Genomic DNA, 27,924 nt, shown 5'->3' with positions numbered 1-27,924 from the left:
AGCAGGCAGCGCCAACACTGGGTTTGCACTTTCCCGCGGAAATTACGGAGGTGCCGTGTAAAGTGTGCTCGATCGTGAACCGTGCGACGTTCAAACAAACGGACGCATTTCAACTGATTGTGTTCGCTAAATGTGGCGGCGTAAGCGCATTTGCGTTTTATTCGTTTAAACCGTCAGACATATGATCGGTGATGCCTCGTCAGCGCAACGGTGACGTTACTACGTCGGAAAGTTCTCAGGAGCCGCTGAGATTCTTCGTGCTGCCAAGTGAGACCAACCTGTTGCGCATTTTCTTTAGAACCACATATTTGCTAACTCTGTGAAAAAGTACTGTTAGGACTTGTGCAGCCTTGGTCAGTCATGATGGGCTGTCTTCTTTTAAGTGACAAGTGCGTGCGTTAAAGAGATGCTTCTCAGATGCTTCTCAGTATGATGTCCGCTAACGTTCACCGAAAAAAAAAAAAAAAAAAGGGAAAGGAAAAAGGAAAACGCTCACGCGATTATGCACTTCTCACTTTCTCTCTAAGCCGCAGTAGTAAACAGTTCACATGTTGTCAAAGATGTTTTCTTAGGGCAGCGTCCGAGCAGTGTTAGCACGACGTTTGGCATAAGAGCTCACATGACAGTGTCCTACTGGCGTTCTCCGTGTGCATTGTATCCTTTAGTACTTTGAGGGTTGCATCAATAGCCCAACGTATGCTTGTAATACAATGTTTCCTGATGCCGCCAGTTTGTAGCCTTTTTTTTTTTTTTTTGAACTTTTATTCTTTGAAGCAGCTTACAAAATGTTGGTTGAAATCACCGCAGGTATATTATAACTCCTTTTTTTCCCCCTGCAGATCGTTACGCGGCGGAAGACGAACAAACACACAATATTGTACCGCTGCCACATCCAAAAACGGGTAATTTTCGCGCTTGTGCATTTCATATTGAGACTTTGCTGTGTCTTGCGATAATTATTGTGTACAATGGGTAAATGGACCGATATGCCTATTATCTTGGATTCTGCAATAATAGTGCATTGGCCTGGCATGTCCTGTTTACATAGAATACTTCCCGTAGCAAAGATGATTTACCAGTTCAAGTGAATTTGTTTAATGCACAGTTGATAATTGATGGCTTCTTGCAGCTTTCTAGTGGGTGTAATTGGCCACAATCGAAAATTGAGTGTAATTCGGTTAGACCGTGTAGGTTCCTGTTGAAATATTTTCCCCCTACTATGTCAATTTTTTATTTCATGTCTTTGTTGCCTTAATGACAGTTTCATTATTAATGCACTCATAATCCTTAAGTGCATGTGTTTCTCTCCTTGTTACGTTAGCTTGTTTTGTAGTTCCTCTATAAACATCTTGCTCATTGAAGACTATTGCTCAAATGGTGTATTACGTTACAGACTATTCAAATTAATCCCCCACCTGTTCCTTTAGAGGCGTCATCACTGTACCTGAAAGCTGACTCAGGCGAATACCTAGAGCTAGTAAAATTCAAGGAGAAGCGGGGATCCTGGATCGTGGACGACTTTGTGGAACCAGGTAATGCATGACCATGCCTTGTCAGAAATTCTGCACACGCAACCTGTTTTTAGAGATATTGCAGATGCATTCAAACACATTGTTTGTTTCTTTTATTTAAACCAGCGCAGTATTCCCAAGTTGTTAAGAGAACTGCTGCCTGCTGTTTTTGCACAAAACAGCTGGCTGGCACTTGTCACACACTTGCAGCGTCATACTTGCGAGCTGTTTTCAAAACCAGACTCAGTGTTAGCAGATTCTATTAGTTTTCAATGCAGGATAGAATTGCACACATTTTCATTGCTGCTGATTTTGTGCATTTGGTGTGCTACAGTACCTTTAGTCTACACAAGCCACTTTTCTGCACTCTTACCTAAGACTGTCGTGTTTGAAGAATAATACACATAACTTTCAATCTGCTTAGTAATTCTGAGGTTCAACTTGAAGCAACATAATGACTGTATTGTTCAATGTTTTAGAATCACAGTTCTGAAGACAGTTTGCCTTGCTCTGTAGAGAACTACCACACTATTGTTATTCCATTCCTGGCTACCTCTGTGAAGGATTAGACATCCTCCAGGATGATAGTTGATTATTATCTCATAAAGGTCTCACTGAAACTTAGCCTATATCTCATCTCTATTTCTGTGTCAAGGATGTGTATTCTATTCTTGACTTTTGCAGTGACAGTGTCTGACGTGTGTTCTCTCCGTGCATGAACAGATGGGTCGCTGTATGTTGCCACTCCAATGGATCCGCTCTTCTTTGCTGTGGCTCTTTTGCAAAAGGTACAGGTTTATATTTGAGCACAAGTTGTGTGTCAGTTTTATGTAAGCCTTGCGTGATTGATTGCTAACCCATAGCATTACACTGAGTCAGTTGAGCAAAATAACTTATTTTATGGAGCAAGCAGATCGAAACGTAAAACTTAGCAGAAAGAAAAAGTGGTTTACCAAGATTTTGCACAAGGTGTGGCTGTTGCACTGGTGAAAAAAATAAATATACCGCTATTATTGTATTATTTATGTATTCTTTTTCTCCCTTGTAAATATGTCCCCCTGGTCTGTCTCTCTCTAAATGTAACATTTTTCTGCAAAATCTTTCAAATTATCAAAGTGCTGTATGGACTGGTATATGCTGTGATGGATTGTTAACACGAACACGTATGAAACTCGGGAACACGGCGTTAGTTGCAACTTTTCATGGCTGGGATAGTTTCCCTACTTTCTTTGCAGTAAGGTGCCTTTTTCAATGTTTTACAGTTTAGAGTACTACTCTGATGCATGCGGAAAATATAAAGTTATCTTTGCTGAGGTATTTCTTTCTAAAAGTTCAAGGCATGACTCTTGTATGGGTGCAGCTGTTATACTTGGAGCATACTCATTAAATAATGCTAGGGTAAATTTACATACACTTTCGAGCGTTTGTTTCCTTGGGCAAAAGCTATCAACATCGTGAATTTGTAGCAACCGTCCATGCCTTGCTGCAACAAATGCCTCGTTAAGTGCTAGGAGGTTCTGTTGCTACCACCGTCGTTTTTGTGAGCTAGCCAGTCATTGTACCGAGCCTTTTTCATGGAAAGAAACGTGTCGGCCTGTCGCTAACATGTGGCATGGGCCCCTTATTCAAGCCGCCTGTTCTTCATGGCCAATAGCATCATTGCTACCCAGCTTCTCATCAGTGCTGGAGCAAAGTTTTCCCTTGTTCATGCCACAGCTGGAGATTGCAAGTGTGACAAGTCCACATCCACTGCCTGCAGCTAAGAACACTGTCATCGCATCGTATGGGCTCTGATCATTAATAGACATCGGACTAGGGTACCTGTACGAAAGTTGTTCATGGTGGCTGACATCAGTTTGGGCATACTGGGAGCAGATTTTCTTAGCTACCTTAACCTTAGTGCGAGTGTTTGTGGTAAGTGCTTAAAGGGACTGACAAACGATTTGTGAGGACCCAGTTTTTTATGGCACAACGAAAAGCTCATTCTCGGAATTGTTTATACCTACAGCGGTTACATCCAAAAGTATGTTGTAAGCAGAATTCTTCAATCTGAGCAATCTCTAAAATATGAGTTACCCGATGCCAGCAATATAGAGAAGTGAGAGCGATGCCGATAGCCTGCCTCGGCGAATTCGGAAAGCAGAGCGCTGGGAGGCTTTCGCAGGAGTGAGTGCAACTTCGTTAACCATCTGTATTTTGATTTTTTCATGCACTTTTAAAATAAGCTGCTGCAATAAGGGCTCGTTGCTGTACCGACCATTCTTGGATTTCTACCACTTCACTTTTTTTTTTCCTGATTACACATCATGGCTTACGTCTGCGGTGCCCTTATTTTGTCAATAGACCAGCCAAGCCAACTCGTCCAAAACGAAACTATGCTTTTGCTCAAAACAGAGCGGTAGCACCACGCACCATTTCAATCGGTCTAATCGATTCAACCAAGTTTCTGCACCTATTTACAGTGTGCTGCACCTAGGCCCTCGATTGCACAGGGTGTAAGGCAAGGTGCCGCTACAGTGCAGTGCAGCCTTGAACCTTGCACTGAGTGGGTACAGCCTGGTGCACCGAAACCAGCACTGCCTGCGCCTTTTCGTTTTTGAGGTGTCTTGCACCTTTTCGGAATCAAACAAAAAGTGTTTGCAAATATGTTGTTGCTCAAAAATCTCGGCAATTTGGAATTGGAAATTCTAGCTCGCATGTGAAAGCAGAACTTAAATCCATACAAACAAGCACCTAATCGTGACATTTCCATGAATGTCAGCAGCTACAGCCATGATGGAGATCTTAACCGAGATTTTGAAAGGCCCCATTACTGCAAGCCGCCACGTGAAGGCAGCACTGCTTTTATACCCACAGCAATAGAAGATTTAGCTGCACATTGTAAGTCATAGGCGCCGACTACGGGGGGGCTTCAGGGCTCGAGCCCCCTCCAGAGTTTTCCCCAGGGGGGGGGGGGGGCAGAGCCCCCCCCCCTCCCCTTGCCCCTAAAGTGTCATTACCGGAGTTCTGTTGCCCACATGATTTGAGGATTCATTTTCGTTGCATTTACCTTTTCACTTTTGTTGTGGCTAAAAGTTTACGACATCATTGTTGGTGCGGACGTGCACGGCTTTTAATTTATACTTTCGGTTTATTTCAGCAAATCCTGACAATAGGAGGACAAGTGTATTAGAAGTACCAGCGGCAGCTACCTAATCTGTGTTTCCTCACTTTAACATTTTTTTTTTAATTTCAGCTGAGAACACCATGGGACAGACACAATATATTTAAATGTATACACAGGACATAGTTTATTGTATTTTTTAAAGAGAAGGAGGTAGCCAACTAAATAGATAGCCTACACCTAGAGAATGAATATGTTGATGTATGTTCACCTCACTTCAAATTACTGTGCATGCTTTTTTTGACCCTGAAAAAAAAAAAAAAAAACCTGCAGACTTCAGTCACCCCTTCGGCAGAGTCTTCTATCAACGGCGTGTGAAAAGCACCTGACTGATATGTGTCTCAATATTGATTCTCTTTCCAGTAGGCAATGAATGCTAACTAGTGGCGACAAAAGAAAAGCTCTTCTAATTATTTACAACATTTACGCATTAGGGATGGAAACATTGCCTCTTGCCTGCAGAGGCCATAAATACGAACACTTCACAAAATTTTAAAGGTTGCCTGTGGCTGATAGCACAATTCTAGTTCATGAGCTGGTCTACTTGAAGAGGCGGACATTACTTGCAGAAAAACTTTAAATGCGTAATCGACTAATTAACAAAAATTCACCAGTAAGGTTTTGAAGATATTAACTTATGGCTCATATGTTGCAATTTACAAATTCTAGCCCGGGAGTTCGCAAGGCGGATGCACGAGGAACTAATTCTCAGGATGGCACCAGTTTCAAGATATTAATTCCCCAACATTGCGGAGAAATGCATTGGCGTTCCTGTTAATTTTGTACTTACCCGCCGTGGTTGCTGAGTGGCTATGGTGTCGGACTGCTAAGCATGAGGTCGCGGGATCAAATCACGGCCACGGCGGCTGCATTTCGATGGGGGCGAAATGCTAGAACACCCGTATACTTAGATTTAGGTGCACGTTAAGAATCCCAGGTGGTCTAAATTATTCCAGAGTCCTCCATTACGGCGTGCCTCATAATCAGATCGTGTTTTTGGCACAAAAAAAAACAGAATTTATATATCTATTGATACTTTTGTGCTTCGATGCATAAAACGACGTTTTTTTAAGAAAGTGACGGCACGCCAATGCATTTCTCCGCAAAGTTAGTGTATTAATATCTCGACACTGGTGTCAGCCTGAGAATTGGTTCCAAGTGTTGCAATCTCCATGGCTAGAATTTGTAAATTGCAACATGGGCCATAAGGTAATTAGCTAAAACATAATTGGTTAATTTAGTATATTTGTCAATTATGCATTTCAATTTGTTATGCAAGTAATGTCCGCCTCTTGGAGTAGACGAGCTCATGAACTAGAATTGTGCTATCTGCCACAGGCAACCATTAAACATTTTTGAAAGTGTTCGCTGGAACACCTTGTATATAGAATTAACTCGGTAACCAAAATGATGCCAAGCCGGATTCACTCGAAATCAAAATAAATAAAAGTCTAGAAGTCATGCGCAGCAGCGCTTATACTCGGACTCAAGGTACTAAAAAAAAGAAAGTGCAGTTTGGCCGGGAAGTATAAGACAATTACACGAAGGAAAAATCTTACCTTGTAAGGATCGCACCTATGTAAGAGCCCCCAACTTGATAGTCAATATTAAAAAGAAAAAAAGAGACATCCAACCAAGAAGCAATCGCGTTCCGTGCGCTGATTCTGATCAGGCTCAACCACGAATTGTCGTGCGCAGCGTACTTTCGCGTGTCGCTGCTGGATGTCAAGAGGAGATCGCGGAGGTTTACGGCGGATTTCATACTCGTAGTTGGAACAATGAGGTCAAATGGTCCGGATCCATGAAAGGCCCATCAAAATCACGCCAGAAAAGTGCGCCCCTTCCACAAGTCTGTACGTTAGTTATAGTGGCCATATAAATTGTAATAAACATTCAGCTAAAATTAAAATAGCAAGCATAGTGCAATGCATGGACTATGTAAACCTCTAAATACCTCACTGGATGACCTCGAGCCCTCGCTTTCACAACGCAAGCAATATGAAGAATGCCGGCAGCGGAGGCGAACAGTTCGTACAGCCGCATGATTCACCGCAACTCCGAAAATTAGATTCATCATCATTATCTGCCTATTTCCATGTCCACTACAGACGGCTTCTCTCAGTGATCTGCAATGACCTCTATTTCTTAACTCTGCAACACTAGGGGCACGGAAAGACAGCCCGGCAAGGAAGACAGCACGCATGAAGTTAGCAGCCATCCCTGCTCGCCATTTATCATTGCACCCACCAATGATTACGAACGATTAGATATGGCACGCGGGCTGCATAAGCGTCAACCGCGCACAGTCATTCACAGCTGCGACTGAGCTAGAGGAGAAGACGCATGCTGTCCTTCTCATTCGCGTTTGATTACGTGACTTACAACTAACCTGAATATTGAGCGTGTCGGAAGATAATGGCCATTAAGCAGCCAGCCTTTTCTGCTCACTGTTACGTGCTTTTTCCCCGCACTCACAGTGTATGGGTCACTCATTTATATGGCTTTTGGATTTAATACGGAACATCATGGCGACAACAACTACGCAAATTTGCCTAGAGTGTCAATATAATTGCTTTCGCCATAAAGCGAGAAATGCAGAATTGTTAGCAAAGGGTATATATATATATATATATATATATATATATATATATATATATATTTACACATACATACATACATAGGTAGATTTCGGAAAGTTGGTCGCCCCCCCCCTCGGATAAATGAAAACTCTGCCTATGTTGTAAGTTACAAAAAATATAACAAGAAAAGCTTTCAATTACGAAAGTGTATTGCATTTCAATATTAGAACAAGACCCGGGAGCCGCATACACTAATCGAATGTCATGTGATAGGGAATCCTGTTGTTGTACTTTTGCTGTGTGGCACCATGTTCATTTTTCACCACTTTGTGAACAACTAGAAATATAAATTGTTGTTTAATGAAGAGTACAATGCTTTTTTCAGTCAATACGAACCACAATCTTTCCATCAGCAGGGCTATCTCGATTCTCTATGTGAACAGTTGTCTGTCTCTAACTTTATAGAACAATGTCACATCCCTAACTGTGTGTAGCATGCAGTTAAACCTCTTTTTCACCGGCATCTGTAAGTTCTGGCCTGTTTCCACCTATAAAAAGATGCGCAGTTGAGATACTGGTTCGCCAAGCCCCAAAACGATGAGCTCTGTGTGACGGACAAGGTTACGCATTGCATCATCAACACCGGTCCACCTGTCATAAAACAAACATGGAGCCTTGCTGGAGAGATATTAAAAGGTTGCCCACCGTGAGTTTGAACACATGCTTCAGCTTGGCACCATTTGTCCTTCCTTTAGCAATTAGTCCTTGCCCCTCTATATGGTTTCAAAACAGGACAATGGTAATTGGCGGCCTTGTGTTAATTATGTGCCATTGAATGGCGACACTTCTACTACACCTACACTATGACCCCTTCCCCACATACATGACGTGTGCACTCGTATTGCTGGCGCCAAAATCTACAACATCAGATTGATCTAGTCGATCTTGTACATTAAAGACTGCAGTGACAACCCCATTTGGCCTCTTTGAGTCTGCACATGCCTTATCGCTTAAAAAGCGCGGCACAGACTTTCCAAAGTTTCATCGATGAGGTCAACCGCAGGCTACTTTACCTAACCACTGATCGAGGCAGCAAATTCCAATGTGGGTCTGCACTGGCCCAACTCTTCAGCGTGCAGGTTCACCAAACCACGGCTTATCACAGAGTGAGCAACGGCATTGTCAAACACCTCCACTGGCAACTGAATGCATCACTGAGCTCATAGTTCAAGTGACAGCACTGTGGGTAGAAGCTGCCTTCCATGCCCTTCAGGCTCTGCGCAACAATTAAACCTCACATTTAGGACAGTGGAGGTGCTCTATAGGTCAGCGATCCTCGTCCCAGGGGAGTTGAAATTCAACACCAAGCTGTACCTCATAACGCCACCTTTGCACCACATAAAGAGGCCATATTTCTTGTCTGACCAGCTGCAGCCAAAGGCCCCAACGTGTCCACAACACACATGCGGTTAATTTCCTAACGATGGGTGCAGCAGTGGATGTCTTCATGCAACGCAACATCACTAAGCCACTGTTCATGCCTTCCCATCTTCTACTACACTGTAAACATTTGTAATTGCATGTTATCTCTAGAGGCCAGATCTTTAGGCATTAAAAAAGCACGTTTTAGGCGCCAAAAATAGGCAGGCAAAACAACGTTTTAGGCCTACAATGTCGTGAATATAGGCACAATAAATTTTTACATGAATGCAAATAATTTCAAACTAAGACGTGCGCGGCCTATATCTACGATAGGAAAACAAGAAATGTTATTGTCTATGATGGCACAAAGGCGCCAACAGTTGAACATAGCCGTGTAATTGTCCCATAAAACTTCTATTCGATAAGCACACTGCTCATATTCATGTTTAGTGGCCACTGTACTCGAGCGTCGCATATAGTGAAACAGGCATGAAAAAGAATACTTGAAAGCTGGGAATACTGATTAAAAACGATACTTTATGTCTGCCTGACGTAATTAAATTAGGACACAACAAAAACAGACAAATAACAAATGCAAAATGGACTACGATTTATCAAGAAATCAGCATGTTTTTACATGAGGACTGTTAGGTACAACTCTTCGCAATTTTCTCATATACAATGACATTATCCGAATTGTACGGACCAGACGTCCCAACACTGCCAAATACACTTCCGCCCATTTGAAGTGCACGTGTTTGAAAAAATCTGTTTGGAGAGTACGCGGAACGTAGTCTAAGAATCACTGTGAAGATTGTGGAAACAATAGCAAACTACCACCATCTGCAGATTTTCGGATTCAAAATTGTGCCTCTAGTCACTGAGAATGATCTTGTATGCTGAGAAGGAACGCCCGACGGTGGTGAACACCTTAAAAAGTAAATTACAAACAAAACAAAAGCCGCGTGCACATCTCATTTTTCTTTCTTCTTTTGCTCTTCACTCTCCTTTCCTCTGACGGCTGTCCGCGGTTTCGCATTCGCCAACCGCTCGCGCAATGTCAGCGCGGCGGCGTATGCTGGCCGGCGCGTCCCATTTCAATGCTGCTAGCAGTTGTTTTCCGGGACTTGGTTGAACTAAAGGACTAGGTTGAACCCCATAGAGTTCCAAAGAGTTAATGTTGCCCGGTTACATGAATAATGGTCTCTAACTGCACTCGAAAGCGAAACTTGAGGCTAAATAGTGTTCATATAGGCGCCGATATTGAATATAGGCATCTATAGGCACTATAAAAACACTATAAAAGCCCTTAACCTCTAATTCATGCTCATATATCAAAGTGGGGCGATAGGAGCGCAAGGAACAAAAAAGGCATTTGCCTAAAATCTGGTCTCTAGTTATCTCTCTGATAGTGTCTTTTCGTTAAAATGGTCTTCCCTTCGTTGATTGCTTGCTTTTTTTCCTTTTGTCAACACTTCATTCATATGTGCTCTCCTGTGACAGAGTGACAAGTTCCGGCCGCTGGAGGACTTTGTAGAGGACAACTCGTATCCTCACCTGGTCAATGTCATCCGTTCCTGCAGCAACCGTATGCGGCACATTGCAGATGTCAAAGGTGTGTTTACCTTTTGTGGTGCCTTGATGCAATATTTTATGCACATGCTTGGGTCAGCCTAGTAACCCTTCTCCTTCTATGTGATAACACTGGCAGAAGATAGAAATGTGTCAATTCCCTTAAGTTTATTTTATTTTCTTAACCTCGAAGGTACATTCTTAGAAGTACATTCTGTGATAAAAGCAGCTAACATCAGGGTATCTGTAAGGTGCCATATTTCAGTGTGCATAACCCAGCTGGAAATATATTAATGCTCATGAAAGGAAAAATAGTGAACCATGCAAGTTACCTGCACGAACCCGAAAATGCCTGTGTCCCATGGATTTGGGTCACGTTAAAGATCCCCTGGTGGTCAAAATTAATTTGGAGTCCCCCACTATGGTGTGCCTCATAATCAAATGGTGGTTTTGGCACGTAAAACTCTAGAATTCAAAACCTGCACGAATAGTCACCTACAGCTGCAGCCAAGTTTTTTTTTTTGTTAAACAGGCTTGCCTAATTATTGGCACAAAGCAAAGTTCTGGAAAAACAATTTTTCCTAATATGGTCATCACTGCTTTCACTGCTACACTCGGTCGAAGGGTGTAGTGGTTTCACAGGGCGCCATTGGTGATGAGTCTCACCTCGCCGTACCATGATTGCCGCACATCTGCACGACAAACATGATCCAATTTAGGCTTAGGTATGTAACATCAGTGAATGATTTCTCTATCACAGGGCTGCACAACATACAGCCTGTAGGCCCCGCAAGCAGAACTTTCATAGCCCGCGGCCAAAACACGGGTAGTACCAGCTACCCACGCTCAAGCATCACTTAACGGACGATTCTATCATTGGTTAATTCCGCAGAGTGGTCGAGCTCGTTGTCAGTGTCGGTAAATCATTCAAATGTTTTCTCACTGGGAATGCCAACTCCAGCGGTGCACGGGTCGTTGATCACAAAGTCCATGGAAGGGGACTAATCGGGCACGCTGGCTAGGGTTACAACTAGCCTCATCACAGTGTCTTGTTCTTCATGTTGGCAATCCCATTTATTTTACGTTTGGGGGCGCACGTGGTATGGCTCAGTGGTTATGGCACTTCACTGCTAAACCTGAAATCACAGGTTCAGCTCCTGGAGACCATGTTCTAAAATGGCTAGATCGCAAAAATGATTGTACAGTAAAACCTTGTTAATTCAGCCCTTTTTATTTGGAAAAAAAAATCATTCGGACTCTTCCTCTGGTTCCTGCAAACATATGCATTATTTAATGGCATCAAAATTTCATTAATTCTGACGTATTTGGCGGCACACTGGTTAGTTTGGACAGCCCTCGGGATGCAGCAAGCGTGGAGCGCCGTAAATGTGTGGCGCGAAAGAGCAAGAGGAGTACTAGTGTTCAACAGAAACGAAACAGCGGAGTCTGCATCACCATAGTCATCGGCGGAAACTGTACAGGAACAAATGCCTTCGTGCCTATTTGTGCATTTATAGCCTTTATTCTTATGTTTACCGCCGTGCATGACACCGCGTTGGTCACGGGCCTTCAGCACTGTGCAATCGCCTTCCATGATCTCGTCCATAGCGACCACCATTCCCTCCACGGTGGTTGCGGCAGACAGTAGTTTCGTTCTTACCCAATGCAGTGTGTATGGAATGTCAAACACAGCGGAAGCTGTTGAGGATGAAGAGCTATTCTACCACGAACTGCAACACTACATCAAAACTGCCAGCTGCATTGCAATGCGCTTGAGCGGCTTGTGCGTGCAGTTGTCAAAATATCTCTCGGTGAGGACAAGGGTCTCGCGCCTCAGCCGCACCGCGCAGAAAGTAACGAAGCCTTCGCCGCTTTGAGCGCTAATCGATTGCAAGATGACGAGAATTGCAGCTTCCGCACTGCTTTCGTGCAAAATAGCAACAGGATTTGCTGATAAAAATGGAAGTGTGTTGATGTAGTAAGCATTTGTTTATTAATCTCTTCATACCCTTCACAATTCGAACATTTTTTTTTTGTCCCATAAAATATGAAATAACAAGGTTCTGCTGTATACATACTGAAATATTGGTGCTTGCTCAAGAATCCCAAGGGAATTACAGTTAACCCAGAACCCATAACTACAGCTGCTCCCGTAGCCAAAGTTCTTTTGTAATGTAAAACACCATGAGTGACTTTTATTTATCCTATTTTCTGTTTGGCTGCTGTGTTCTTGGACACAACTGCAGAGCTGGGTGAGGATCAAGTGTACCGCTACAATGAGACCAAGTGCCTTGCCTGGCTTACCAAGAAGGCGAAGGCCGTCGCAGCTGCGCTAGAGTCAGCCGACATCCAGGTCGGCGCAGCGTGTGTCAGTGCTGCTCTGGTCAGGAGCAAACGTGACACCAGGCCTACAAGCGGTAGGTTTCTTATCCCTTGCCCGTTCGTTAAAGGGGCAGTGAAGGCATATACAATTGAATCTAGTTAAAGTGATAGCTTGCTGTCCCGAAAATGTTTCGGCAATCCAATCCATGCTGAGACACGACTGCGTTGCTGAGAAAATCGCACTTCGAACACGTTGCACAGTCAGACAGGTGAAGATACGTAGCCCATGCATCAGTGCAATACAGGAATCCTGTGTAGTGCTTGACTGAAAGTTCGGAGTCCATGCTGTGCCACGTGCTACTGCCCTGATATGTTATGCCTTTAGCACCCCTTTAATATCACATGTATTTATTTCAAAGATTCCTTAAAAATTGCGGCGCCCTAGTAGCAGGCACACTCTGTCCTTTTGGCTCATGTACAGTATAGACCACTTATAACGTAACCGCTTATAGTGCAGGACCAGATATAGTGCGGTCTTTTCAGACTCCCATTAATTTTCCCATAGCACTCCATGTATACACGTATCGCTTAGAGTGCAGTTGCGGGGAAACGAAATACCGGTTACAGTGCGGCTCCCTGGGAGTACGGAAGTCAGCGGAGACGGCAAACGCTCCCCTCAAATGGGCGCCCCAAGGAGTGCTCGAGGAAGAAAGAGAGACGAAGTGGAGGAGAAGGGCACGTGGTGCGAACGAGCAGCCAGTGAAGCTGAAACCAGAATCTTGAGTGCGAGTTGTGAAGTATCACGGCACGCATAGCGAGCGAGGGCCACGAAACTGCCAACGCCGGCCAACGAAACTTCAAGGAGCGGGCTACGCCAGCACGGCACGGCGAAGGGCGCACGTGGAGATCGTGGAATGTGAAGGAGGAGGGCGGCAGGGAAGCGGACTTTGCATCGGCAACTCCGCCGCTTCGGTGACTTCCCTGGCCCTCCCTCGTCGCTCCCTCACTTTCGACTGTCGCCGTGTGCGCCCGCCGCCGTGCACGCGCCGCCACTCCAGCTGGCCCGGCGCCAGTTCCTCGAAGTTTCGTTTTCTGCCGTTATCGGAAAGCGGGCGTTTGCCGGCATGGGCAGCTTCGTTGGCCGGCCTGGGACAGCGCTGCTGCTTCCCTCTGTGCCGTAGCCGCAGCGTGCAAGGTCAACAAGTGACTAGAAAGTAGAGGAAACATTAAGGAGAAAGGAGGGTTCACTGCCATTTTCTACGCGTGGCTACGGTAGCGTGGCTGAGACGTCGGCACGTACACGCATGTTCCGGCGCAACGCAGAATCGGCGACCTTGCCATGTAAGAGAGGGTGAAATTTCCGCCGCGTTTTTTTTTTTTTTTTTTTTTTCGCACGCGACATTGAGGGGTCTCTCCTAAGCTTTTACTCTATGGCGGTGCCGGAGCAATGCCGGTTGGAGGCGCCGCCGCGTTATTTGCTTCGAATTAACGAGATTCGACTGTGAATGCAAGCGTTCTAGCCGCATTCCTCGACTGTCGCATACGCGTGACGGCTCGGTGCACATGTTTTGCATATGTGCGGGCCTTGAAAATTGTTGCTTTGGTTATAGTGCGGATATTCGCGACTCCGGCGACTTACGTTATAAGCGGTCTACACTGTATAAACAATCAGCCATTTTCTGATACAGTCACCTGGGGCCTGTAGCCAAAAGTCTGCCATGCAGCAGCGGGGTATTCTGTAGGAGTCCACCTAGCGGACTTTCCATTTCGGCTGTTGCTGATTGGCTGCAGCTGCACAAGCGAGAAGGAGACTGGCTGGAGGCACCTGTCTCCTCTCCTATCGTGCAGCTGCAGCCAATCAGCAGCGGCTGAAATGGACCGTCCACTAGGTGGACTCTTACAGAATACCTCCCCCCCCCCCCCCCCTCAGGTGTCATTGTGAATTTCTTGTGGCAGAGCTTGGCCAGTGGGCATAGTTACAGGTGTTTTCGGTGTTAATGTCGTCAACTCACGGTGTAAGAACATTTAGGTGTTGACACTGCGCATGCGCGCACGTCCAGATTATGTTTGGCACCGCGCGGACGCACCGAGTTGTTCTGCTGCGAGCCAATAGATGGCGCGGCGGTCAGCGGTCCCAGCTTAGCAGTGCCGGCGGCTTGACATTGCTCTGCGTCCCCTAAATTTTCGTTCGTATAGTGGAGTGAGTAAAACTCAAAACGCGAAGGAAATTCGTTATTTCAAATTAAAGTGATGAGGGTACCAGGCTTAATGCTTTGCTAACATGAAGGTTCCTTGTGCAGGGCGTGAATGACGTGAACACGGATCTATCGGGCAGCACTCAAAGCCCACTCAAGTGCCGCTCGCGCGCAGTTTTTGTCCGGTCTAGCTGTTCATCCAAGCATCAAAAAATAAAAGTGTTAGCCCACGTGCTACGCCTCGATGAAAAAAAATATAGTGACTGCACCGGAAAATTTATTTCATGCTTATTGCTGCTTCCATTCATACTTGGAAAACCGTTCAAGCATCATTGCGCGAATTCAGTGTTGCCGCGATATAATTTAAGAAGTGAAACGGTGCAAGTTTGCGATATGCAACGCACTAGAGCAAAGTGGCTGTTCATGACTAGAACCTATGATGAGAATGCACATCAGCTATGTAAAAACTCTTTCAAATAGGAATTTATTAGGTGGGATGAAGGCAGGCGTCTATCTTGGATTAGAGCATCACTTATACAGTTTACTGATGAAAACCTCCGCAAATGCCTTTTTTATTCTAATTCCGCTTAAGATAGACCGTGTATATTATTCATTTGGCTTTCATCCATTGAGGACTGAGTGGCTCTTACAAGATTGAAAAAAAAAAGGTGCCTTTTTTCTTAAATTGCATATGAGAATGTGCCAATGTAAGCGTGTTTGACAATGCATGCTACAGCCTGTCCACAAATACACTTACACCCACCACACAATAATCCCATAGACCTTTTTTTTTTGCAAAGACACAATACGAAAAAAATTGTGCATGAAGCAGCTCAATTTTAATAGGGGATAACCATCCCAGAAGCTTACGCTCTCACACACTCCCACAATGGAAAAATGTTGCATAAAAACATGCAAGCGTGTAATATACACCGCACGTGCATTGTAAAAAAAATTCAGTAGCCAGGATGGAACATATTTGAAAATCAGGCACACATCTGCACAGAAAACAGCAGTATTATACAGGGTGCACAAAGATTTTAAAATATGCAAATGTCGCGTAGCTGGACAGAACCATAGTAATGCTGTTGCCGTCTCTTGGAGATACTCAATTATTTTTTACATTCCACCTAATTTCATAATTAGTCTTATTTATTGATCAACTTCTCAAATATTATAATTAGATTAAAAGTGTCAATGAGAAAATTGTAGAGCAACATGAAAGACTCCCGATACAGCTTTCTATTGCTCAATACGCGCTATGTAAAACTGTTTTTCCGAGTGTGAAAGAAGAACACAAATACACGCAAAGTGCCTCGAGCGGCCAGTCGCGCGGCAATTTTGCGTGTATTCGCGGGTTTCGTTCACGCTAGGAAAACACTTTTATGTATTACGCATTGAGCAACAGAAAGCTGTATCTGGAGTTTTCCATGTTGCTATACAATTCTCTTGTTCACACGTTTTTTTATCAAATTATAGCATTAGAAAAGTTGATTAATCAATTATGAAAATAATTATGTAATTAGGCGGAATGCAATAAAATAATCTGAGTATCTCCAAGCGACGGCAGACATTACCTCGGTGCATGATAGTTCAACCACCCAGTATATATCTTGTACATGCAACAAAATTTGCATGAACTGCTGTGGCACACAGGAGGTTCTCGCTTCCGCAACGGCTTTCGAGGTTTATTTGACCGTGTGAGGTTCTTTGGACAGTTCGGAAATAAGGTGGGAATCTCTTTATCGAGCTCTGCGTAATATGCCATTGATATCGTAACCTCTGAAAAATGGTCGGCGCAGACATGGTTGGTAGGCATTAGAGTTCGGTCTGCCCTCAGATTTTCACGGCGCCACTGCTCTAGATGACCGCTGTCGGACGACGCTTTGAATAAAGGCACACGCTCCGCACAAGTCCGGTATCCAGAATAGCAGTTCGGAACAAAGCACTCTCTAGCCATTTCGAACGCCCCTCAGAAGGCCGCTGTCGCCTTTGTTGAGGGCCCGTGGCGACAATACCCAAACACAAGCTCATGAAATGCACGCGAACAAAAATCGTGCCTTCAAAACTGCGCGGCAGCACGCGCCTTGCCCGCCTTGCTGCCGAGGCTGGGACCGTATTCTGCAGCGCCGTCTACGACGGCGCCAACCGAGCTGTAACCGAGCCGAACATAATCTGGACGCGAGCGGGCGGCACTTTCGCGCGCTTTGGGGGGAGAGTGTCAGCACCTCTCTTGCTTATTCTTACACCGTGCCTCAACTATATCATTGTCTTTTTTTTTTGTAGCGTTAGCTACACTGGCCTAGCCAAGCCCGTTTCGCGCGGCACATCAAGAGCCGTGCTGCGCATGCGCAAGGATCAGTGATGTCACACGGCTTGCGCACCGGAGCTGGCACCTCTCGCGCACTCCGCTGCCGCCGCGCGCGACTCACCGCCGCCGGTCTGCGCATTCCAGAGGAGTGACGTCGTAGCCGTGGTAGACGCACTGGCGCCGGCGCGCGCTCGCTGTGCAGTCGCCGTCTGACACTGCGCTGGAGCCGCTGCGCTTCTGACTGGCGTTTGCCAGTGTGGTATAGCCATGGAGAAGGAGAGCGCAAATGCTGCTCAACAGCGCAGAAGAACGGAGAAGCTTGACTCATCGGATCCCGAAGTAGTTGCCTGGCAATTAGCGGTTGAGCGTAGGAGGAATGAACAGAAGAAGGCTATATACATGTGCCACATAATACGTATACCGCGTGTGTGTCGTTGCAGCAGCAGTAAGCATGACAATCAAGCTAATCCTTGACAATCTAGACAACCAGGAAAGCTAAGAATAATCATCTGAACCTTTTCTAACGCTACGTATATCCTGGCATAGCCGAGCTAAGCCACTGCAACTTTTTTTTTCATTCTCTCATTTTCACTCGTGGCCAGAGTGCACTGGCTTAAGATAATATCTCAGCTCTTCTCTTCCAGCAAACCTCACTTTGAGGCATACAATATACCTTGCATCACGTGCTTCCTTCTGTTCGTTCATTTTAGAGGACTACATGGTGACGGCTCACTCCATAGTGGCCGACTATGTCCCACCCGCCTTGGGCGCATTGCTGAAGACATCACTGGGGTATGTGATTTCTATACACTTCATTATACACTATACACTATATACACTATATTCTATACACTATACTTCTATACACTACTATTCTATACACTATATACTTCATTAAGATTAGTACAATGCACTGTCAGCAAAGTTTTCACACTGTCAGATTTTTGTGCTACAAGATTTCAAACATATGAGAAAGAGCTCCACAGAATGGACATATTGCATTTCTAAGTCACACCTATTTAACGCGCGCTTGTGATTCTCACCCATTCCACAAAAGTTAGTGTTTATGTTCAAATAAATCCTAAATCTCTTCAGTATGGACTGATAGCGTGGAACGCGTAATAAAGTCAACACATTCTTTAATGAACTGGAATTAAGTATTGTTCGTTGTACTTTAACTATAGCAGCCTGAGGGAACATTGAACTTTAGATACATTATTCGAGTTTTCGGTCCTTCCTTAGTAAATTGACATTCAGCTGGTTGAAATCTAATGCATGTTCAAAAGAACTGCCAATAATGTTTCAACGGCTTCTTGCTTTGTTCACATTTGCTTGCTACTATATAATGGCTCCCTGTTGTTCAGCCTTTACAGTGTAGACCGCTTATAACGTAAGTCGCCAGAGTCGCGAATATCCGCACTATAAGCGGTACCGCACTATAACCAAAGCAACAGTTTTCAAGGCCCGCACATATGCAAAACATGTGCACCGAGCCGCCACGCATATGCGACAGTCGAGGAATGGCGCTAGAACGTTTGCATTCAATTTCGAACCAAATCACGCGGCAACGCCTCCGACCGGCATTGCTCCGGCACCGCCATAGAGTAAAAGCTTAGGAGAGACCCCTCAATGTCGCACACGAACAAAACAAAAAAAAAGAAAGAAAAAAAAATGCGGCGGAAATTTCACCCTCTCAGATGGCAAGGTCGCCGATTCTGCGTTGTGCCAGAACATGCCTGAACGTGCCGACATCTCAGCCACGCTATCGTAGCCACGCGTAGAAAATGGCAGTGGACCCTTCTTTCTCCTTTATGCTTCCTCTACTTTCTAGTCACGTGTTGACCTTGCACGCTGCTGCTACGGCGCAGAAGGAAGCAGCGGCGCTCTCCAAGGCCGGCCAACGAAACTGCCCACGCCGGCAAATGCCCGCTTCCCGATAACGGCAGAAAACGAAACTTCGGGGAGCTAGAGCGGCGGCGCCTGCACGGCGGCGGGTGCGCACGGTGATAGTCGAAAGTGAGGGAGCTACGAGAGAGGGCGAGGGGAGCCACCGAAGCGGCGGAGTTGCCGAGGTGAAATCCGCTTCCCTGCCGCCCTCCTGCCTCACATTCCACGGTCTCCGCGTGCGCCCCTCGCCGTGCCGTGCCGGCGCCGCCCGCTCCCTGAAGTTTCATCTACTGCCGTTATCGTGAAGCGAGCGTTGGCCTGGCGTTGGCAGTTTTGTGGCCCTCGCTCGCTATGCGCGCCGTGATATTTAATGACTCGCACTCAAGATTCTGGTTACAGCCTCACTGGCTGTTCGTTTGCACCACGTACCCTTCTCCTCCACTTCGTCTCTTCCTCGAGCACTCCTTGGGGTGCCCATTTGAGGGGAGCGTTCGCCGTCTCCGCTGACTTCTGTACTCCCAGGCAGACGCACTGTAACCGGTATTTCGTTTCCCGCAACTGCACTATAAGCGATACGTGTATACATGGAGTGCTATGGGAAAATTAACGGGAGTCTGAAAAGACCGCACTATGTCGGGTACTGCACTATAAGCGGTTACGTTATAAGTGGTCTATACTGTAGTACAGTAGCCAACTGATTTCTCAGAGTGCTATGTATGATGCTGTGTACAATGTCGGTTATCGTGAGAAAACCAAAGCTATGTGTGAAATTGAGCATTTGGCCACTCATTTTATTTTCTCACAGCACTACTTTAATGCCGACTAATTTGTTAAAGTGGCTAGATCGGCAAACACTCTGCCTTCACCATAAAATTGTCCCTTTTCTTTCCTCTTTGTTATATGCTTTATCTCAATGAAATTGGCTTAAGATGAAGCTGTACCTTGGGGTGAATTCTGATTTCACTATTCAAATGTATGTGAATGTAAAATATCTCTTATTATACTTGCGGACAACTTATCTTGGCAGTGAAGCGAAGGCTACAGGGGGTGGAGCTGCTGCACAATCGTGTTACTCCACCAAGTAGTGCGGCAGCTAGCAGCTGCTTTTGGTGCCAGTTTCGGTTTTCTTTGCACGCTGTGTACGCCCGCTGCCCGTCTTCACAACCTCCGATATAGCCCTGGATGTTGTATAAAATTTGACAATATATTGATCTTACCATTGAAAATGCCATATCAAGATCTTGTATGTTTGCGAGAACTACGCTCTCACCAAAAGTCTCTTTATCACGTCTGTCTACAAAGGCGCCCCTCAGCTCGGTTGTCCGTGAGCCTGCACCCCGTTTACTGTACAGAAAAGGTATTCAAAAAGAATGTTGTGGGATCTGAGAAATAAAAAATAAATAAATGCAAGGAATCCATTTTCAAAGAGCACAACAATTATAGTATATCATGTACGGCTTCACGTAGCATTGTTAACATGATAATAAGTCAAGTAGAATTTACTTGAGCTAGGTAAATGTGAAAATGTTTAAGGAATTTAGGGAATTCTTTCTTGGCACGTAAGGAGACTCTGCACTTCGGTTCCATAGCTTTCCCTGCTCTGCCAAGAAAAGTTGTCCCCAAGTATAGGCAACTACTTAACACTTTCCTGTCCATGCCTATTCTCATCGATAGCCCACTGCAAATTTCTACTGTTTTGCCGCTTTCCGAGCACTCTCGGACAGCTAGCGCCATTTATTTGGTTATTAAGGAACTATTTAGTCAGTTTCGGTTTTCTATTGCCTTCACGAGCGAATTTTTAAAGCACTTCCGGAAAAGGGGCGTGGTCGACAAGTTAAGCGCACGTAGTTTCCAAGATGGCAGCGGCGCGTGCCACTCATGCACGGAAACATCTAATTTCTGCTGATTCTAATGCATCTGCATGCCAGCTTTTCTTACTTTGGAAGCAGCACTGACGCGGAAGACAACTTTGGTTTGTCCCATCTACGAACAGAGTCTCGCTTTCTTCACCAAACCGCTTCAAAGTTGCCCTGTGCCAATATAACGATATCCTGCATGTTCTAAAGGTCGCAGTTCTTATCTGCAGGGTGTTAACAACCTTCGGTAGAGATCATTGGCCGGCAGCCGGGCAGCATGTTAAGTTTCGCGCAAGAAGACGGCCGAGAGTCGACCTTGGCATCGTGCTAGGGTTAACATTTTCTTTTATATGACAAGAAATTCTTTGCATAGAAAGATGATGTTTGCTGAAATATTGCACAGGTTCTTTGCGTTGCAAATGTATATTCTGATGGTTTTTTTTTACATTTTTTGTGAGAAGCAACAATGGCATTTCTATATGCCTTTTTCTTTTTTTCTACAAAAATTTTGTTCAGATATTTTTTTTTTCAAAAATTTTTTTAATAAACGTTGTTTCGACCTAGTACCGTTAAAAAAAGAGAATTTCTTCCTCTTCTATTTCATACTTTATACTTTAGTATCAAGCGTGCTCTGTGATAAGAAAAAAAGTATTTACCAGACTGCCCCAAAAACTGCGGCTTTTCCTGCAGGCAGGGAAGTGTTAACCAATTTGAATGAGATTTCTTGCATTTAGGAGAGAAAGCTGAATTCTACTGACCACAAGCATAGTCTTGTGTTAGGGCCTCAACCTTTTTACAAAAATTTCTGAAAAGTGGCATGTGTAAAAGAAATTGGAGCTCCAAGTTTATGAATTCGTATCTCTGCACCAAAAACAGATATATTGCCGTTCTGCAAACACCATTAGAACATCTAAAGCAAACAAGTTTGATTACGAGTTCGCAGCTAATGCTAAAGTGTTACAATGTTTAAGAGCAATTTGCGATAATCCAACTCACAAATTGACCTGCCGTGGTAAGCACGAGGTCGCGGTATCAAATTCCAGCTGCGGCGACCCCATTTCGATACGGGCGAAATGCAAAAACACTTGTGCACTGTGCAGTGTGTGCACATTAAAGAAACCCAGGTGGTCAGATTTAATCTGGAGTCCTCCACTATGATGTGCCTCATAATAATCATATTGTGGTTTTGGCACGTAAAACCCCAGAATCTAATTTAAATTTTACCCACAAATTACTGATATATATTTTAGAGCGGTGTATCAATTTTGTCTGCTTTAGATGTCTCAATAGGTGCACTTTACAGAATTTTGGTAGTATTATTTTTTATTTTCGAGTTAGAGTCGTAAAGAGTTGATGTATGAGCTACTTCGTTTTAATTTTACGGAATTAAAAAATCTTTGTGAAATAATTGACAGCCTAAATAAAAAGTCTGCTTCCTACTGTGACTAGATTTTTACTTCTATTAAAGGCACCAAACGTCATCAATTTCGGTGCAGTATATGTCGAGCACAACTATTTCTCCGTTCCTGTGTAATTAAACAGGAGCTCCTGTGGTGAAGCTTCATCTTAAACAGCAAAGCTTGCTTATTACCTGCACAGTAACAGGTCACTCAGAACTAGTCACTAACATGTCCATACTTTGCATGAACTGCAGCTCTTTACGGCCCATTGTTGAATGGAATCTTTCACGCACTGCTGCCGTGTGCTCAGCTCTGTTGATGCTCTTGAAGAATCTGCTGACATTAACCTTCTGCTAAAGCAGCACTGCTGCCAGCAATATCTGTGTGTGTGTGTGTGTGTGTGTGTGTGTGTAGAGGCAGAGAGATGAATAAATATTGTCTCAATGCTCGCATAAACATTGTGATAATTGTGTAAACTATATCTCATACATATTGGTCACTCGCAGCCTGGACAAGAAACCTGCAGCTGAAAAGAAGGCACAAACACCAAGCTCACCTCCACTTAAGGTATGGTTGTGGACGATACTTTGCATGCGCGTTCAAGTTGTGGTTTTTACAGCTCATGATAACCAGCACATTGCCCTCCATTCCAAAGGTTCTGCACCTGTGTATAATAGTGGCAACATTGCACTGCCGGTATTCCTGCATAACAAATACCGGCTAGATGAAAGTTTCCAGACAACAAAGTTTCTTTTATTTTCCACGAGTGTCCCATAGAACTTATTGCATCAAAGTTACCACTACAATAAATCAGTGATGGGGGCATTTTCACTTCATTGAAGTTTTGCAGAGCAAGTGTGGCCAGAATTTATATTTTTGAACTATCGTTGAAGTGCATGCCAACAACGTCACCACTGACTGCAAAAACTATGCCACATCGTTGCTTGCTAGTAAGCACAAGCAAGCAAGAATTAGGCTTTTGAAATTAAATTTTGTGCCAATGAACCACATTTCATGGTTATTTACAAATTTCGCAGTGAATTTCTGCAGCAATAATATTTCTCATGCACCGCATCAATTTCGATGTGGTGGGATTCAACTGCAGTGTTAGCCCTTCTCAATGATCGACCGCTTTTGGAGCATGCAATACTGAAGTGCCAGCCTGTACACCCATCACACCAGAGGTCGGTCAAGGCGCTAGTGAAGTTTCTACGCTTCAGTAACCAATTAAAGAAACTCTGATACTTCTTTGTCTTCCCCCCCATTTTTTCCCCGGGAATTTACTTTATTTGCTTTCAATCTTTCCCTTCCCCAGTGTATGGTAGCATACCAGAAGTCTTTCTTCTGATTAACCTCCCGGGCTTTCTCCTGTTATTTCTCTCTCTCTCTCTCTCTCTCTCTCCCTCTTTAAGCCAATAAAACTGACTTGGCATTGAGTGGACCTGTTCTATGCAGAAACAAAAGACCGAGCAAGTGGAGCCACTGGAAGACTACAGCCAAGGCACACCAAAGAACGGCCTCTTGAAATCAGCTAAGGTAAATCCAGTTAAGCCTCAATACAGCAAACTTCAGTGTAACAAAATTCTCTATATAACAAAGTTTTTGACTTTTTATAACTTCTGTTTATAGAATGCCATGTATTTAGAACCGCAATATAACGAAGTGTGTTTATAAATGATTTCATTATAACGAAACTTCACGGCCGCCGCGAAAGAATACTAAGACAATAAGTGGAAACTTCCACGGACGCAGATATAGTGAAATGGTTGAATTACAAGCAGCTGTGCAAACGCACGTCTCAAGCACGCTGTGCGACCAAGAGCGATCGTCGAAGCGGAGCAGCATTATGTTCCTTGCGAATTCCAAGAGTACCAAATTTAGTTTCCCACTATTTGCTATTCTAGGGTGAAATTTGGGGGTTTTTTAGAAAAACAGGTGTTAAATTGCACAGCCTTTTACTTGGAAGGCAAACTCCCATGGATTGTGTGTCAGCGTTTAAATGCAGTTGGTATTGTGGAGATGTTTGCATTTCATGCACCTCAAAAAATGCAGCTGCATGAGCTCCTTGGAGGGCTCAGCCCCAGTGGAAACATCGCATGAATGTGGCTTTTTATTTTTTTGGTGACATCCCAGTGACTGCAATGATGACCACTGGATATCCTATGGATGTCCACTGTCAGGACATGGATATACTAAAGATGTGTCAAAACATCCAGCGGACGTCCCTTGCACAAACATTTGACTGCACTTTCCATGCCCGCCGGACATCCCTTGCATGTCCGAAGGGATGTCATGGAAATGTGCTGTGTACATTTCATGGACATGTCAAGGCCTTTTGCGCTATGTTTGTTTCTGCAGAACGCCCTGTGTGACAGATGCAACAGGCAGAGTGCCCTACCAGCAGCATCAGATACATTAATTGCACCTGCATTTTACACGCACGCAGAAGTCCAGTGTACTCCACTTCATTCTTATAGGCCGTGCGCTGAGTACAAGTGGCCAACATATTGAACTAACTGAAGTTATCAAAGAAAGTAAATTGCATCAGAAAGTTTGCAATGTACTAGACACACGTGATCTGCAGAAATGATAGCATGGGATGTTAATTCTCTTACATAATTCTCTTACGAGGCAACTCGAAGTCAAAGCTTTTTGGTGGACAATTACTCATTTGTAAGTCAAAAAAGGTCTGTGAACTATAACCTTGGGACGTCCACGGTGGAAGTCTGGTGGACGTCCTGTTTGTCTCCGAAACGGTACACGGACATTGTAACATGATTGCCCTACGGACGAAGTGTTTGCACTGTAATGTTGGCATGTGTTTGTTGGACAACTGCATATGGCCTCGTAATATGGCTTCATTTCATAGCAACATCATACTCACGGCAACTTCCATTAGTCGTTGGGGACGCTCCCCCCTGTATACACCCACTGCCTTCGCAACACTACAGAGAGGAGTAATCGCAACACAAAAAAGACGGGTGTTTCGAGGGTGCTGTTTCTTCGACCACTTCAGTCACCCCCTGAAGAAGGGATCGAAATGGTGCCAAAACATCAGGAATTTCTTAACCTTGGCTGGAGCAGTTCTCACTTCTAAGATTTGCCACCCAGCCTGACAGATCTGTGTCGAAGATGCTTACAATGAACCCTTTATGGGCGAGAAAAAAAAAAATTTCTTGCCGAGTTTCTGTATTGAGTACGAAGTTTCTGGCTAAATGTCTTTGGCCAACAACAAATAACAGGCAGCAAGCATCATTTATTGGTTTAGAGCAGCAACACGGGATGAGAAAAAAATTGGCATGCGACCCTCCTTTGAAAGCACAGTCAGAGGAGACAGGCCGATGCAATATATTCAGCTGCAGTGGTTTCACACATCTGATGTACAGAGGTGAGCAGCCTTATCTAGAACGCGAGAACGGTGGTTTTCGGGGCTCTCCGAAGCCAGCCAGCGACGTACACTGTAACGGTAGTTGCTGGGCCCAAACGTGCCCAGCACCTACCGTTAGACGTCACTGGCTGGCTCCGGAGAGCCCCGGAAGCCGCCGTTCTCGCGTTCTAGACAAGGCTGCTCACCTCTGTTCACGTATGGTTCACATATGATGAGAGCTGTCTGTACAAGATTCAGACGAAGCCATAGGCAGCTTGGGGTGAAGCCCACTTCCAGTTTTCTGCCTGGTGTTTCCCCCCGTTACTGAATAAGTTCCCGCAAAACATTTCTTTTTGCTTATTATGCTTATTCGCGATGTGTTATGCACATTTGGATGGGAAATTTTTAAAAAGTTCTGGTATATGCACTGCGCTTAACCAGTTTGCAGACAGACCATTCTAGCTTCAGGTTTCTCCGAACCAGAACGAAACCGAAGCTGCTTCAACTCAAATCTAAGCCAAACTGCGTTTCTTTTAATTCGACACCCTACTTGTAGCTAACATGGGATATAGTTAAGGCATTTTTTGTCAGCTGCGACTTCATTACGGTAAGGTTTGACTGTATTGAGATAAATCGACTTCAACACAGAATAATAATTGTTGTTCTATCAGTGTAGCCTAACCCTCAGTTTGCATGGGCATCTTTTTTCACAACTTGCATTCTGTGTTTTGTTTAGGCGCCAAAGCTGACAGCCAGCCAGAAGAAACTGCAGAAGGCAGACAAGACAGGCATGAAGAGCATTTCAAGCTTCTTTGCCAAGAAATGAACGGCACATCTCAAGCGCTTGGTTCAGTGAAAGTCCTGCAAGGCTTGTCTGCTGTCTGCACACTCCACTCTTTGGAGCTGGAACTTCCAACAACCCAGCCCGTGCATAGGGTCAGGGACAAGCTTCCACACGTGCATCAGCTTTCACTTGTTCTCATTCACATCACAGTCATATGACGTTAACAGAATCTTCTTAGAAATGAGCTAGTGTGCCTTGTTCAGTATCTGCGCAGTGGCCATTTTGATGCTTCATTTTGTTAATGTTGCCCGGAAAGCCCTGAGGAGTTATATAAGCTGGGGCAATACATTCATATGTAAGAGCAGTCTGGGGGGAAACAAATTATGTATATAAAAAGATAAATGCACAATGTAGAATTCCGAAACTCTAAACAATGTTTACTCGGCACAAAATGTCAGAGGCAAAGGCAAATTATGTGTGGGCTCATAGTGATTGTATAGTATGTTTAATCGAACAGTATGCAGTTTGCTAGGGTCATTGCAGGTTTGACTCCAGAGTGATTGGTTACAGTGCTTACACAAATTAAAATAACAAAAGCTATGCTGAGTTACTCAATCGTTAGGTATTTGCAAAATTTATTGCAGTCAGTAAAAGAAGCATTGGTGAGGGAACTATAAAGAACTGTTGAATAACGGAAGGCAAAAGTGATCGCAGGTATTGGCTGGTCATAAATATGTACTATTATATAGCTGTGACTTAAGAGTAGAGGTTTTGGAGGTGATTTTAAAATGTGGTGTCTTGAATGTGAATCATAGAAGCAGTGAAACAAGGTATGCAGTATGGTGCAGCAGGACTAAAGAAATGGTAGTCTGCTTGTCCACTTTTGATTATCGGTCACATCGCAGTCATGTTGGGTTAAGTTTTCTTAGAAACAGGTTAGTGGACAGCTAATAACTTGCTTTGCATGGTCTGTGAAGTGATTAGATTTGAGCTGGTGCATTTTAAGCGAAAATCAGAGCAGTGTTGTTGATGATTGCTAATGGCATCCTTTGGTTAAAAAAGTAGCCACTTAGCTCGCCTGAGCTAATTAGGCTTTACTATATCTATTACAATCTATCGTGCTGCTTATCTCTACTTTATCGTGTAATGTTAGGTATGTGTGTGTCGACTCTGTCTTTGTCTCTTCCCTGCTTTTTTTTTTCTACCAAGACTGAAATTGGTTCCTGCTGCATGATCTCCACTGCTCACCAGTTAATACTCCCATCATCTTTGAACCCAAGCACTCCTAGAAGGTGGACGCTCCCTCCAGTTCTGGCTGGATGAATATCATTGCTCTGATTAGAAGCTAATCTGTACACACTGTTATCTAGTGACATGTTAAAAGCTTTGTTGGCTGTGTCTGCTTTCATAAAAAGCATGCTCTTTAGCAGCGTGGTTGGTTGTTTGTTTTATTCCATGTATATTTTTTTCACACACCTTGGCAAGCTGCCATTAACTACAATCTCGTTTCAATAAAAGCCAAATGCACCTCTTTTTGAACAAATGAGGTAACTAA

The 27,924-nt window shown here is 44.3% G+C and overlaps 1 protein-coding gene across 1 annotated transcript; it reads left to right on the top strand.

The window, feature by feature from the left end:
- LOC119441648 (ribonuclease H2 subunit B) lies at window positions 1-27,924 on the top strand. The gene is made up of 10 exons (XM_037706250.2): window positions 1-267; window positions 840-902; window positions 1,428-1,532; window positions 2,235-2,299; window positions 10,179-10,290; window positions 12,494-12,664; window positions 17,786-17,867; window positions 22,725-22,785; window positions 23,674-23,754; window positions 26,322-27,924. Exons 1-10 carry the CDS (start codon window positions 192-194, stop codon window positions 26,409-26,411), a joined length of 906 nt encoding a protein of 301 aa, XP_037562178.1. The 5' UTR covers window positions 1-191; the 3' UTR covers window positions 26,412-27,924.

The sequence above is a fragment of the Dermacentor silvarum genome, chromosome 2 (assembly GCF_013339745.2).
Source record: "Dermacentor silvarum isolate Dsil-2018 chromosome 2, BIME_Dsil_1.4, whole genome shotgun sequence".
Taxonomy (NCBI): Eukaryota; Metazoa; Arthropoda; class Arachnida; order Ixodida; family Ixodidae; genus Dermacentor; species Dermacentor silvarum.
Note: the sequence above shows the minus strand (reverse complement) of the source record. Positions and strands in the feature narration are given on the sequence as shown.

Coding starts and splice junctions, on each gene's coding strand:
- LOC119441648 (XM_037706250.2), top strand. CDS start 192: ATGCCTCGTCAGCGCAACGGTGACGTTACTACGTCGGAAAGTTCTCAG. Junction 903..1,427: donor GCTGCCACATCCAAAAACGG/GTAATTTTCGCG, acceptor CTGTTCCTTTAG/AGGCGTCATCACTGTACCTG. Junction 2,300..10,178: donor CTGTGGCTCTTTTGCAAAAG/GTACAGGTTTAT, acceptor CTCCTGTGACAG/AGTGACAAGTTCCGGCCGCT.